General features: G+C 39.9%; 1 protein-coding gene across 2 annotated transcripts in view; it reads right to left on the bottom strand.

Annotated features, from left to right (window-relative positions):
* UBQLN1 (ubiquilin 1) overlaps positions 1 to 12,518 on the bottom strand; it is a 52,133-nt gene extending 39,615 nt beyond the window's left edge. For both annotated transcript variants that reach the window (XM_059141355.1, XM_059141357.1), the window contains exon 1: positions 12,337 to 12,518. In XM_059141355.1, the coding sequence (XP_058997338.1) occupies positions 12,337 to 12,516 (180 nt within the window). In that variant the 5' untranslated portion in view covers positions 12,517 to 12,518. The remainder of the gene's footprint in view (positions 1 to 12,336) is intronic.
* Positions 12,519 to 15,786: the final 3,268 nt, after the last annotated feature.

The following is a 15,786-nucleotide window of genomic DNA, read 5'->3' as shown; positions in this document are numbered from 1 at the left end:
AGCCAAAGTCAGACACTTAACGACTGAGCTACCCAGGTGCCCCTCCTTCTACTTTCAATGACAGCCTAGCTGGACAAAATATTCTTGGCTGCATATTTTTCTTGTTTAGTACCCAACAATGTTATGTTTTTATAGAAGGACCAAAACTCTACATACTTCAGATTTCCTTAAACTCCTATTCTGCACTCTTCAGGCAGATGGAAGGAGTTTCAGCTACTAGTGGCTTCAAAATATCAAAATTTTCTAACATCTGAACTCTACTTCCATGTCTGTTTTATTTACTACCCTTTTACTGAACACAAAAGAGAAAATCAGAGGCTAAGTAGTGTTGACAAGACAAAAAAAAAAAAAAGAAAAAGAAAAAGAAACCAGCAACCTTGAAAACTATCAAAGAGGTTTTACAAAGCAGTTTTACACAGGGGTTTTACAGCCCACAGATACTATTTCTCTGCAGAAACATAAAACTTATGCAACAAATTATATAAAGTGTTTCCATATACCTAGGGAAGAATCTTAACCACAATGGAAAGGTTTTTATAATTTACTTGTATGTAGACCATCTAGATACTCTTATTTTTGTCCTGAGGCCCATGTTGCCACCACTAACTCAAAATGAAAAATATTTGCTAGAATGGGCCTCTAAGGATCCATGTTTCCTATAAATATATGCTTCCTACTCTGCTCTTGCACTGACAACCTACAGTAATAACCAACGAGCCAAACAGTTGAAAACTTAGAAGTAGTAGACATTTTCCCAATAACCAGAAGAGTCAAAATTCTGAAATACTTCAAATAATTTGAAATTAAACCAGCATGTACAAAACAACTGTCACTAGCCACTTCTCTCAACATCATCCAAAGTTAGGTGTTTCACATTAATGGATTCTCCAGCTAATTTATGTTTACCCTGTATGATTACCAAAATTATTTTCCATTCTACTGAATATAATGTAACTTTTTGAAAAGGCTGAAGTTACTGCTGCACTCGTATCAACTGCTGTCCTGCAATACAATGACACTGTTCCAGACTCTCAGGGTGTCCTGTATCTGCTTTTTTGCCAGACTGAGTTCTTACTTTGATAGTGTATCTCCCCTTCCCCCAAAATTTGCTGTTTTTAATCAGGAGGAAGAGGCAAATAAGTAATCAAGAATTAGAAAACCAGGGGCGCCTTGGTGGCTCAGTGGGTTAAAGCCTCTGCCTTCGGCTCAGGTCATGATCCCAGGGTCCTGGGATTGAGGCCTGCATCGGGGAATCTCTGCTCAGCAGGGAGCCTCCTTCCTCCTCTCTCTCTGGCTGCTTCTCTGTCTACTTGTGATCTCTATCAGTCAAATAAATAAATAAAATCTTAAAAAAAAAAAATTAGAAAACCATATAAAATAGAATGCTGAGATAATCTGAAATGCTCTCCCGACATGAAAACGTGTGATGTAGTATATCAGATTTTATGATACCAATCTCTGCTGTTCAGAGTCCACTTCACTTACTTCCTGTTCTTGACTGACTGGGGGAAGAAAGAGACACACATGCAGGTGGAGTGAGGAGGGAACCAAGTGGTAAGAAAAAAAAAAAAAAAAAAGAATGTTCTTGAGACGTTTAGACCAGAGTTCAAATCTTGGTTTTGCCACTTTCAAACCTTGAGGTTGTTACCTAAGGCTCTCTGACCCTAGGTTCCCTCATCAGTAAAATGGAGGTAATATTTAATCTGCAGGGCTGATGCAAGAATTTAAAGAGGTATGTGAAGTGGCAGAATACTCACACTCATGCAAACACTCAAATATTCTACCCTAATTATGTGAAGATAAACTTTGAATTATAACCACTTTTATAAAATAAAGTTAACCTAAAAAAATAATAAAATAAATACAATTAAATTAATCTGACTTTTAACTTAGCTAAAAGAAATACTGTCATCCTTTACAACTATCCCACAATCCAAACTTGCTTTTAGCTGTCTCTGCTCCTATTAAGTATCTTCAGAAAAAAATATATTTTGCAATCTTTTAAAGATTTTATTTATTTATGTGACAGAGTGAGAGGGATCACAAGTAGGCAGAGAGGCAGGTAGAGGGGGGGCAGGGAAGCAGGCTCCCTGCTGAGCAGAGTCCAATGTGGGACTCAATCCCAGGACTGTGAGATCATGACCTGAGCTAAAGGCAGAGGCTTAACCCACTGAGCCACCCAGGCACCCTTGCAACCTTTTAAAACAAAAGCTCTGAATGTTAAAAGACACATACTAATTGTATTCCTTGCAGAACCACATATGGATAAGCATTTAGCAAGAATTTTCTAAGTAGTTGTCTGAATAATATACTACGTGCTAACATTTGCTATTTTAGTATTTTAAGTCACAAGTCTTTTAATCAGTTCCTCACTCAATATTGCTAATCTCTTCAAACAAATCCATACTCAATAAATCATCCTATGTTATAGTTCATCCAGTTATCACTCTCCAAATAGTGATGTCCAAGTGACCTTAATTAGTATTCTCATAAAAAAAACACCGCATAAATCTAACACAAAGATATTTAGTATGAGACTTAACTAGATACAGGAGCAGCTATACAGGAAAAGGGCACCTTCTTATAAATATAAAATTGAACACTCAGCCATAAACATTATAGTGCATTAGTCATAAAATATACTATTTTTAAAAGTTTCTATGATCTAAACATGACAAAGAACAGAAAACTAAATGTTTATCTATTCACATGCTAGGATACTATTTAAGCTTTCTTCTGCTGCAAAAAATTAAGACTCAATTCACTGGCAAATAAAAGGATGTGGGAGGGAAGAAACCAATACAAGTACAGCAAATAAATGCTGAGCCAGGCACTTTATACATATTATCTCACAAAATCCTCCATACAATCTAGTGAATCAAGTACAAGTATTATATCCAAGTTAAAAATGCTGCCAGTGAGGCTCAAAGGAGTAAAGCACCTTGCTCAAAGATCTCTCCAATTCCAATGTTCATGTTCTCTCCAAAATGTAGATCACATTTCAATATACTTAAATTAATATGCCAACACACACTTCACCTTTCTCAAAATCCTACCAAGACTTTTACAAATAATAAATAAATAATAGTGGAATAAGTTAGTTCCAAATATGCCAATATGAAAGACCACCAACAGGTGAAAGGACAGTAAGCAAAGTGCAGAACAATGACCCATCTGCTAAACATGAATAAACAGAAAGTTACATATGGGTATATAAATACTTTTCTGAACAGAACCGCCAGAAGAGTCTTAAAGGCTATAAAAAATTTTTACCAAAAATCATTATACCCAAGTCTAACTGGAGAAATCTGTAACAGCAGCTCCTTCACCAGTAATAAATAAACCAAGCAGTCTATGTTACATCTGTAAGAAATCAAACTAGCTCATGATGGCATAAGTTTACCTGTAAAGACCAGACTTCATACCTTCTGAGGTAATGAAAATACTTTGCATTAAGTACAGGCACACATATATAATTTTTATCATACCTGTAATGAGTGGAACGTTTTGTATACTAACTCAAAACTTTTTGCATCAAACAGCAGATTTACAGAAGGTAACAACTTTAGTCTCTAAAAAAATTCCAATCCTAATTTTTTTAAAAAGATTTTATTTATCTATTTATTTGACAGAGAGAGAAAGTTCACAAGCAGGGAGAGAGGCAGGCAGAGAAGAGGGGAAGCAGGCTCCCCACTGAACAGAAAGCCCGACGTGGGGCTTGATCCCAGGACCCTGAGATCATGACCCGAGCCGAAGGCAGAGGCTTAACCCACTGAGCCACCCAGGCTCCCCTCCAATCCTAATTTAATGAGATTTTCTTTTTTTTAAATAGTGGAAGCTCCACAGAAAAACAACAGAAATAATGCCATTAGACAATTAAACTAAAAACAAACATCACATTTTTCTAAGTAAATCACTGTTAAAAGTATCCCCCAAATAAGGAAAAGATATTGCAAATAAATCTTTAAAACACCATCTGCTCATTTAATAATACTTGCATTACACAACAGGTGCCAAGCACCATGGGACTGAGGGGTAAGCAAAACAGCCCTTACCCTTGCAAATTCAGTATGGGATGGGAAAGATAAAGTACATATAATCACAAAATGGTATCACAAATTAGAATTGTTGAACTCACTTAGACTGGTAAGTCCAATCAAACTCTGTTAACATTTTTTAATTAACATTTAAATAAACTTGAATCACTAAACTGTATACCTAATTAACATTACACTATAGCTTAACTGGAATTTAAATAAAAACAAACAAATGAGCTTTAAGACAGAAAAACTCAGCCAGAGAAAAGTCAAGGCAGCCTGGAATAGTGGTTAAGTGTGGGGTCCAAAGCTAGTCACTGGATCTGAACACCTAGGCTCTACTATTTAACAGATATCTGAATTTGATCACGTTATTAACCTAATCTGTTTCTTATTTTTAAAGATTTATTTCTTTGAGAGAGACAGAGCAGGTGGAGGGACAGAAGGAGAGGGAGAGAGTATCCTAAGCAGATTCCACACTAAGCACAGCCCCCAATGCAGGGCTTGATCTCATGAGCCTGAGATCAGAACCTGAGCTGAAACCAAGAGTCAGCTGCTTAACTGACTGAGCCACCCAGGTATCCTTTTTTCTTCATTTTAAAAAAGGGTTAATCATACTTTCATCATAAAGCTGTGAAACTTAAAATAATAATAATAATGTATTACACCTTGGTAAGTCTAGAATAAATAATAGCTATTCTATTACTGTCATTAGCAGCACTGGCAAAGGCCCAGAGAGGAAAAGAACTAGTGAGTGGTATCTGGGGGAAACAAGACATATGAATGGCTGAAATGCAGTGAATAATAGAGGAAAGGTAAGTAAGGAGCAAGACTTGAAGACTCTATTAGGTGCTCTATGTAATTCAGAAGTCTGTAGTCACACATAACATTAGTCCAAATTGAGATGTGTTATAATCATAAAATATACTTCAGATCTTGAAGACTTAGAATTTAAAAAAAAAAAAGGAAATGTATCTCACCTTTTTATGTCTACTTACATGTTGAAACGACATTCAGGACATATTGCGTTAAATAAAACATATTATTAAAATTACAATACCCAAAAGGTAAACAATGCAGTGTCCATCACCTGATGAATGGATAAACAAAACGGCAAATACGTGCAACAGAACAGCATTCACCCTTAAAAAAGAAGGAAATTCTGACATCTGCTACAACATGGATGAAACCTGAGGACATTAACTGAAATCAGTCATAAAGGGAACAAATACTTATTCCACTTTTATGCAATACCTGGGTAGTCAAATTCAGAGAAGGAAAGTAGAATGCTTGTAGGGGCTGGTGGGAGGGGAAAGGGTTACTGTTAATAGTTACAGTATCTCAGTTTTGCAAGATGGAAAGAATTCTAGGGATGGCTGAGGGTAATGGTTGCACAACAATGCAAAATGTATCCAATGCCACTGAACTGTACACTTAAGAATGGTTAAGATGGTAAATTTTATGTGTATCTTAAAATTAAAAGTTTTCAATTTTAAGTGAATATGAAACATTTAAATTACATAAGGCTTGCATTAAATTTCTATTATGTAGGGGCGCCTGGGTGGCTCAGCGGGTTAAGGCCTCTGCCTTCGGCTCAGGTCATGGTCCCGGGGTCCTGGGATCGAGCCCCACATCGGGCTGTCTGCTCCGCGGAGAGCCTGCTTCCTCCTCTCTCTCTGCCTGCCTCTCTGCCTGCTTGTGATCTCTGTCTGTCAAGTGAATGAATAAAATCTTTAAAAAAAAAAAAAAAATTCTATTATGTAGCACTGTATTTAAGCCATGGTAAAATTTTCCAGGGAGAATAATTTTGAGTACCCATGTGACAAGATCTAGAACAGTTAGCTCTAATGCCTAAGGCAGAAGTCAGCAAACTTTCTGAAAAGGGCTAAAGAATAAATATTTTCAGTTCTGTGGGCCATATGGTCATTCTTTTTTCTTTTTTAATTTTTAATAAACATATAATATCTTTTTATCCCCAGGGGTACAGGTCTGTGAATCGCCAGGTTTACACACTTCACAGCACTCACCAAAGCACATACCCTCCCCAATGTCCATAACCCCGCCCCCCTTCTCTCAACCCCTCTCCCCCCAGCATATATGGTCATTCTTGAAAGCAGTCACAGATAATCAAGTAAGTGAATGGACATGGTGGATTTGGTCCACTATCATTGGCTGACCCCCACACTAAAGCACTGTAATCAATGACTCCTGTTAGCTGAGACTGCTAGATTTTCAGGAATTTTGTAAGCCAGTTTAATATTGGTAGCTTAATATCTGCCATGGTAAGAGTACACCATGAAAATCACCAAACACTACAAATCAGTGCTATTTTTTCCTGAAAAAGAGGTTGATAAACATTTACCAACACACCACTGACTGTACTTACTTCTTTCCTATGCATTTAATTAGCTGTCTGGGTGCCTGGGTGGGCTCAGTCTGTTAAGCACCCCACTGCTGATTACACGTCAGATCCTGAGTTCCAGCCCTGAGACAGGCTCTGCACTCCGCATGGAGTCTGCTTCAGATTGTCCCCCCTTCCCTACCCCTCACTCACACATATACTTTCTCTCTTAAATAAATAAAATCTTTAAAAAATAAGTAAAAAAATAAGATTATGCTAGTTGTGAACCATCTTTGGAAAAATGGATAGTCATTTAACAGTCATCTGAATAACTGGCAGTTTTTATTAAATACACATTATTGTGCATAATGGTCTAGATTCACCTGTAAACAAATATTTACTGAACCCAAACTATGTGCTATGCTTTGGTAACATAATGATGAACAAAGATCATCTCTAGCAGAAGAAATAAGCATCAATCAAATAATCATTTAAATAATGAATTTAAATTGTGATGAATTATAACCGAAAAACAGAGTGCTCTAAGAAAATACAACAGGGAATCCCAATCTAGTCTAGACAATCAGGGATACTTCTCTGAGAAAGGGACCTTTGCCCTGAGATTTAAGGTACAGGTAGTAAGGTGCAGAGTAGGACGCATTCCAGGTAGCAAGAACAAATGGCAAAGAAGTCCTGAGGCAGGAAAAAAAACTGTAACAACAGGTCAGGGAACTAAAAAGTCAATATGGCAAGACTTAAGTGACCAAGGAGGAAAGAACACATCAGAATGGAGAGAGACGTAGGCAGGCACCGTAAGCACACAGGGCCTCAAAGCAAAGTATGTAAGTCTAAGATCAGTGGGGAGCTATTAGTTTTAAGGATAATATGATCTGATTAACATTCTTTAGAGATTGTTGTAGGAATGAATGTTGGGGGGGAGCAGTGAGGTAGGGAGACTCACCAGCAAGCTCCTATAGTTTCCAAGCAAGAGACAATGGCAACTTAGTGGAGTCAAACCTAAATCTTAAAAGTACCTACTTAATCTATTAAATTCTCAGAGCAATTTTTAGTCTCAGGACACCACTCTTAGAAATTTGAAACCCCAGTTTTTTTTTTTTTTTAAAGATTTTATTTATTTATTTGACAGAGAGAAATCACAAGTAGACTGAGAGGCAGGCAGAGAGAGAGAGGGAAGCAGGCTCCCTGACGAGCAGAGAGCCCGACGCGGGACTCGATCCCAGGACCCTGAGATCATGACCTGAGCCGAAGGCAGCAGCTCAACCCACTGAGCCACCCAGGCGCCCTGAAACCCCAGTTTTTGTTTATGAATGTGTATCTACTGACGTTTTTGCTATATTAAAAATTAAAACTAAAAAAAAAAAAAAAAAAAAAAAAATTAAAACTGAGGCATCTTTAAAAACATGCATTTAAAAATAACAATAAACTCATTACATGTTAATATAAGTAACATTCTTATGAAAAGTAACTATATTTCCCCAGTGTGAAGAGTAGCACTGTTTTAAATTTTTGCACATTACTTTAGTCTAATGTAAGAGAACTGGATTTTCAAATCTGTCTCCATATCTCACATTTTCACATGCTGTTGATTTTTGAGAGAACTAGAAAAACACAATGGAATTATTGTGAAAATAGTTTTGATCTCATGGTCCTCCTTGAAGGGGTTTGGGGACTCCCCCCCCCCAAAAAAAGCCACACTGAGTCATGTAATCACAATGAGATGCACTTTGCAATAACTAGGATGGCAATAATCAAAGACAGACAATAACAAGTGTTCCGGGGAATGTGGAGTAATTGGAATCCTCATGCACTGCTGGTGGGAATTTAAAATGGTGCCGTCACTTTGGAAAATAGTTTGGCAGTTCCTCAAAAAGTTAAACATAGAGTCACCACATGACCCAGCATTTCCACTCATAGGTACAAAGAAATACAAAAGCATATGTCCACATGAAAATTTCTGAGTTATTCACAGAAACATTATTCAGATTGGTCAAAATGAAACAACCCAAATGATTAACAATCCACTGGCTGATGAATGGAGAAATAAAATGAGAAATATATCCATTCAATGGGATATTTTTCAGCAATAAAAAGAGCTGATCCATGCTACAACACAGATGAACCCTGAAAACATTACACTAAGTGAAAGAACATAATCACAGGTTTTCAAAATCCGTATTTTACACTTTCAGCACATTTCAAATCAATCCAACCACATTTTAAGTATTTGACAATCAGCTGTGGCTGGTAGTACCAAAGTGGACAGTGCATTTTAGATCCATCATAAAGTAGAAAGTTAAATGGTGTTGGTGGTAATGATCATGACACACAGCAATCTCCCTTAGCAAGAAAAGGCTCAAATCTATGCAATACAGTATTTGTTATAAGTAAGTATGTTAATACTTTTCTAAAAGTTTCAAGCAATGAAAACATTTTCCGAAATTAGAATGTATGTTGCCTGAATATTTCAGATAACTGTATTTCAAATCTTACACTCTAACCAACAGAGCTATAAAATCCCAGAACAAGCTAGTTAGATATTACCTGGAAGCTCCCTTCTATTCTCTGCACTAATTTTAATGAACAGTGGACACACGCTACACCCCCACCCCAATCCCATTTTGGACTTCATCTCTCTTGTTGACACTTGGAAGTCCTCAAACTGTTTCCCATAGTAGATAATGAATAATTAATAGGGGGAAAAAAAGGTCTCCTACTCAGGGACTCTGTACCAATACACACAACTTATCTGGGTTGTTTTTTTTTTTTAATCTACTTACTTATATTATGAAAAACCCTATTTACAAAATCACCTTGAAACACACACCGTTAAGTTTATATTCTAACCACCCTTAACTAGAAATTTAAACATTACTTAACTGACTGCTCAATCAAATAAATTTCACTTTAACTTCAAAGTGTTGTTATTATCAACTCCAAATAAGCAACACTAAATACCAACTGTATTAAGGTATCCTGTTTCTGCCTATTAGTTATATACACTCAAACAGAACCCGAGGATAAAATAAGAAAATTAGTTACCACCTTACAATGTATTTTATAAATGACCCATCATAAAGTAGAAAGTTAAATGGTGTTGGTGGTAATATAATTATATCCAATTTCATCCAATCGATTATTAGAACATTCATATAAATACTATTTCAGTATAAGGTACTAACAAAATTTACATTATACAGAAACCCATACTGAAAGAGGTTCTTAACTGTAGAATATGGAATTTGCTTATAAAATGTCTAAGCCTTCAGTATTTTCCTTCTCTAAGTCTTTTGCCTACCATACCCTCTTCATCTTAAAATTAGATAAAAATTTTCAGGACCAAATATTTCCCAATTTTTTACTCAGCATTTTTACTGAACATGGAATCTTAAAGTCATTAAATGTATTTTAATGACAGATTTTACTCTGTAACAAATAGTTTAAATCAAACCATTTAATTAAAATTTAAGTTATAAAATGATATAATTTCTTGTGCAAGTCAAATTTACAAATCATCTGCCAATTGCTTTTCATACACTCCTATTTTTCCTGTATGTGTTTCCCTTAACAGACCCCACAGATAGTTCAACTTGTCTTCAGGTTCTTGGTGCTGTGTTACATGTTTTCTTTCTTTTTTTTTTTTTAAATCATGTTTTCTGCTTCAACAGAAAGCATTTTTCAGAATAAAAATTCAACTGCCATTAGAGTAAGTTGCTTTAGAAAAGCTTTAATTTAACAAATTTACTTTGGTTACAAAAGAGTAAGATTAAAACTTCCACAGACTTTAAACCTCTAAGGCCACCATCACAAAAAGCAAAAACAAACCAACCCTCACAGACAGAACATCTTAAAATGACTTAAATGAATTTTTCAACTTACAAAATATTTACTCTTTCTCCCTAATTTTTTACAATAAAGTGCTGAAAAGCAGGTAGGAAAGTAGAGACCTGAATCCTAGAAAGAAGACCCACAGGCTTAAAAGTTAGCATTGCTACACATATACTAGAAGAGCTAAAATGAAAAAAAGACAGACACTATCAAATGCTAGCAGGGATGTGGAGCAACAGGAACTCCCATGCACTAGGTGGAACTTCAAGATGTTAGAATTCTTTTTTAAAACATAGTTTTTTATAGAACTAAGCCTATAGCTATCCTATCACCCAGTCATTGCACTTCCAAGTATTTAATAGGAGAAACACATCTGTCCAACAAAACTGTGTACAACAGTGTTCACAGCAACCAAGTGCAAGAAGCCCAGGTGGTCCTCAACAGGAGTACATTATCTATGGCATATTCATACAGTGGGAACCACAGCAAGAAGAAATTACTGGTATACACAAGAAAGAACCTCAAAAACATTACTCTGAGTGAAAAAACCTTTCCCAAAAGAGTACATACTCTCATCTCATTTATATGAAGTTCCAGAACAGACTAACAGTGAAAAACAAGAAGTCAGTGGTGGATGGAGGGGAGTGGGACTAAATCAACTGGGAAAGGTCAAAGGAGAACTTTCCAGTCAACTATAAAGTTCTGCAACTTGATAAAGCTTTGGATCATACAGGTGCATGTATTTGTGAAAAACATTTAATGGTGGTATTTGCAACTCACTCTGAAATGCCTCCCAAAAAAGGAAACTAATATGTGATTAGTTGCGTGACAGAGCAAATACAGCAAAATGTCAATTGCAGGTGATGCACATGTGAATATTCACTGTACCACTCTTTCAACCTTCCTGTATGTTGGAAAACAAAGATGTTAAAGGAAATTTTTATACAATTGAGAACACCCCCCCAAAATGTGATTCGGAAGGTGGTAAAAGTTTCTCCCGTGATGGTACACTCAATTTACTGCTTCACAAAACACACCACCTTTCAGAACTGAACTATATAAACCAATACTCCATTTACTATTCCTGTTCAAACTTACATGTACCTCTCAGGAATTGTTTCCTCACAGACTTCGCATTATTTTAGATCGTCAGAGATCAATTCAACAATTATGAAAAAATATCCTGGGATGTACATTCAACAATAAGCTAAAGCAAATTTGTTGAATTCTTCAAGATTCTTAACAGCCAAGTCTGTATACCTCAACAGCTTTTAAGTAGTACATTATTTGGTAATATTCTCCATTAACTCTAATTTTGTTCTCTTTTATTCGACTGCAATCGCTAGTATCTGCAAAACGTGGCTACCATCCCTCTAAAATCAAACAAAAACCTTCCCAATGACTGGCACCTCAGAGATGTGAGATAAATATGCGAAAAAGAAAACAGCAAGTCATCAATGAAAGTCGTCATCCACCTTTCCTCAAGCCTAGTACTATTAAGATGCGCCTGAAAACAATTTCTACGTCAGGGTTGTTTTTTTCTTGAAGACTGCAAGGTAGGATAAATTTCAACCATCAAAACGGAAAACTAAATGTACACGTGCTCCTCGCCCCCAAATCTACCTTAACTCGCAAGCAGGTAGAAACAATGAGCAACACCCCCTCCCTTTTTTTTTAATTCATGAGACAAAACCACAGATAGAGGCCAAAGCGAACCCTCGCCCCAGCCCAGCCTCCACCCCGCCCGGAGAGCCGCGGTGGTCCCTTTCCTTTGTGAGCAGCCGGAGGGAGGCGGCGGAGGGGGGGTGGGCGGGGAGCTGGGGGAGGAGGCCGGTGGTCGGCGGACGCGGGAGCAGCAGGAGGGCGCGGAGGGAAGCGGCGTCGCCGCGTCCCACAAACAGGCCGCGGGGCCCCGCCACAAGCCTCTGCGGTGTCCCAAGGAGCACACCCAGGAACTTGGGTGTGATCTAATTCGAGAAGCAACCCGCGAGAGGGGCCGAGGGCACCTCGGGGGACGATCCCTTCCAGGCCCTTCCAAAACCGTCCCTCCTTCCACGGGCGGAGGTCCTGCCGCCACCCCCACCCCGGGCCCGAGGCCAGGGCGGCCCTCACCTGCTGGACGGAGCTATTCTCGGGCACAGCGAACTCCTCCTTCTCCTTCGGGGTCTTCACGGTGACTTTCATGATCTTGGGCTCCGCCGAGGCAGCGGCCGCGGGGGCGCCGGCACCTTCGGCCGCGGCGGCGCTGTCCTGGGAGCTCGGAGGGCCGCCGCTTTCACCACTCTCGGCCATGGCGGCGGCGGCGGTGACTCAGGCGCGCAGGAGGGAGCGGGCGAGCGAGGGGGAGCCAGCAGACGGCAGAGCCGGCCGGCCCGGGCAGCGGAGAATGCGCGGCACGCCGCCTCAGCGACAACGGGTGTAAGGCCGCCCTGGCAGGCGAGGGGCCACGGAGCTCGGTGTGGGCTCCGGCGCAGGCCCGGCTCGGGCGCTCGGCAGCCGCCGTGTGTTCAGACGCCGCTCGGTCGCAGCGACATCCGCAGCCGCCGCCGCTCTTCCTCCTCCCCGCCCCTCCCCCCACGTCCCTCGGCCGGCGCCGCGCAGGGCACGCCGGGTAACTCGGCTGGCGGCGTCGCCGAGTCATGCCCGGCCGGCCCCGCGGCCACCTCCCGCCGCTTTTCTTTCCTTCTCCCGCTCCATTGTTCAGAGGGTGCGCGCAGCCGGAGTGGAGGACTAAAAGCAAAATGGGGCGGGAGAGATCAGTTCATTTCATTTCATCCCCTTCGCGAAAAAAATAAATTAGGGGGTTCTGGGAGGTGCTGTGACGGCGCGCTGTGATGACCTCACGACTAGCGAAATTACTAGAAAGGGGGCTCGACCACTGCGCGCTGCAGCCACCCATGCGCCTGCGCGGTGGTGGTCCAGATCGCGTCCCCCACCCGGTGCAGACCCCGCGGTGGCCTTGCCCTGCCCTTCCGCGCCCTCACGCTCGCGTCGCCTTTGCGAGCGCCCCGTACCCCGACGGCAGGGGAGTGAAAATGCTGGCGAGCTGTGCTGTGGCTTTAACATCCTTCCGTTTGCCTGCTTGTAGGATTTTAAATGGTTGAGCCTATGGTCGGGTGCGCGGGAGTTGGAAGCTAAGTTAATGGAGGAACGATCTTCATCGTAACGAAGGAAAAATGGGCCGCAGACACCCTGCGCGATCCCGCGGAGTCATTGCTCCACGGCCACAGCGTCCCGCCCTCAGGTCAGCCCGGTCTGGTCTGGCGATCAGGCCACCTCTGTTGACAGTGGCCTCTCCTCCCGCTCTGACAGCCTGCGCAGACGTCCCGAATTCTCGGAACACTATCCATTAAAACATGTGGGACAGAAACGGAGAAAAAGAACTGCCCCCCAACCTGGGCCGTTTAATGTAGCCGAGGGGTTCATTTTATCCTCTATCGATCATCAAGTTACTGCCGCAGTTCAGACTTCAGGTGTCATTAAAGGCAGTTAGCTGTTCAAAAGTCGTTTTCAGTAAAGTATGGGCACAAATAAGAAATAAGTTGATTATTTTTCCCCTGACAGTCCTGAATTTGAAATGACGTCATCATTTGCCTTTAAAGATGACTTGCAAGGAATAGAGAACCTAGGACATAAACTTTATTAATCAGTATTGCGCAAATGGGAACTGTGACAGCCCACTGTGACCCAAATATGCAAAGACACAGTCTGTATTTCTGTTTTTAAACAATCCAGACCTGTTCTGGCAAAAAAATATTGTCCCATGAAGACTACTTTTTAGTAGAACCCCTTTGAAATCTGGGTGTAAGAGTTATGAAAGAATAAATTGCAATATAGACATCATTTGACATCAACGAGATTTGTGGCAGCATTGCTCAATAAGGTGACGAGATTACACAAGGTTCTCTGCTGAAGGATACACGTGGCTAAAGGGTGACTACTTGCGTGTGTCTAGCTGTGAGGTAATCACTACTTCTCAAGGTAGAAAGTTCCACCGTTGGACAACCAAGCATTATCTCTAACCCCGTTCTTATGAAATTGCTCTGTAATTATTTATGTCTTTTTTAATTTCTAAAAAAAAAAATGTATGTGCACAATTTATGGCAATACAATTTATCTCTAAGTATACATGGTATATATACCCCTTTTTATTTTTATTTTTTTAAGATTTTTTTTTATGACAGAGACACAAGAGAGGGAACACAGGCACAGGGGAGCTGGAGAGGGAAAAGCAGGCTCCTCACTAAGCAGTGAACTGGATATGGGGCTCTGATCCAGGATGCTGGGATCATAACTTGAGCCTTAGGCAGACGTTTAATGACTGAGATGCCACTTTTTAGAAATAATCCTACCTTTTAAGGAACCGTTGATAGTGGGGGGTCTAGATGGGGATCAACAAATTTCTGGAGAAGTCTAGATGATAAATATGTTAGGCTTTGCAGGGCCTGCATTCTCTATCTCAAATAATCAGCTCTACCACAAACCAACCATAGACTACACATAAATGAATTAGTGGCGGTGTTCCAAAGCCACTTAAAAAACAGGCGTAGGATCTGAATGGAACCCCAGGGTCTACATGTCTACTTAAGGCATCTTCTTCTAAATTTTTTTTTCATTAAATGGTCAGTTGGAGAAAAATTACAGAAGCATATTTCATTCATTCTACAAACATCACTTGAGCACAACCAAAGTCCAAATACTAGTTGAGAATACAAGACAAATAATACTTAGTCCCTGTCCTCAGAAAATCTAGAGGCTCTTTGGATGAGGAGAAGGAGAAGTAAAGGAGAGAGCAGTGACATGCTGGTAAACGTTTAATGATCAGATCCCAGAAAACAAGTTTTGATTCATAGCATTTGCCAATTTCCTTGAGGTAAATACTTGCAAAATAGCCCATCTCAAGCTACCATCTTGTTTACCAGAGTCCTGAAATTTTACCAGTCAGTTCTTACAAGCCAATACGAGCCAGATATCCAAATTTCAAGTACAATGGTAAAAGGTCATTGTTCACAAGGTAGAAGAATTCTTCCTTGACAAAGTGAGGCAATTAATTCAACCAACACGAATTTATTGAGCACATTTTAATGCTGTGTCGAAGAACTTACAAAGCTTCAACACAAGGTATGTACACGTATACTACACGTACACAAAAGTACTACAACACAAGGCAGTATACATGTCATGCCAAACAAGTGGTATAAATAACATTCATTCATCATGTTACTCCCCTACTCAAAATCCATCAGAAGTTCTGTGCTGCCTGGAAAATAAAGACCAACTTTCTTTTTTTTTTTTTTTTTTTTTTTTTTTTTTTTTTTTTTTTTTTTTTTAAAGATTTTATTTATTTATTTGACAGAGAGAAATCACAAGTAGATGGAGAGGCAGGCAGAGAGAGAGAGAGGGAAGCAGGCTCCCTGCTGAGCAGAGAGCCCGATGCGGGACTCGATCCCAGGACCCTGAGATCATGACCTGAGCCGAAGGCAGCGGCTTAACCCACTGAGCCACCCAGGCGCCCCTCTTTTTTTTTTTTTTTTTAAGATTTTATTTATTTATTTGACAGAG

Source organism: Mustela lutreola, chromosome 12 (assembly GCF_030435805.1).
Source record: "Mustela lutreola isolate mMusLut2 chromosome 12, mMusLut2.pri, whole genome shotgun sequence".
In the NCBI taxonomy this organism is placed as follows: Eukaryota; Metazoa; Chordata; class Mammalia; order Carnivora; family Mustelidae; genus Mustela; species Mustela lutreola.
Note: the sequence above shows the minus strand (reverse complement) of the source record. Positions and strands in the feature narration are given on the sequence as shown.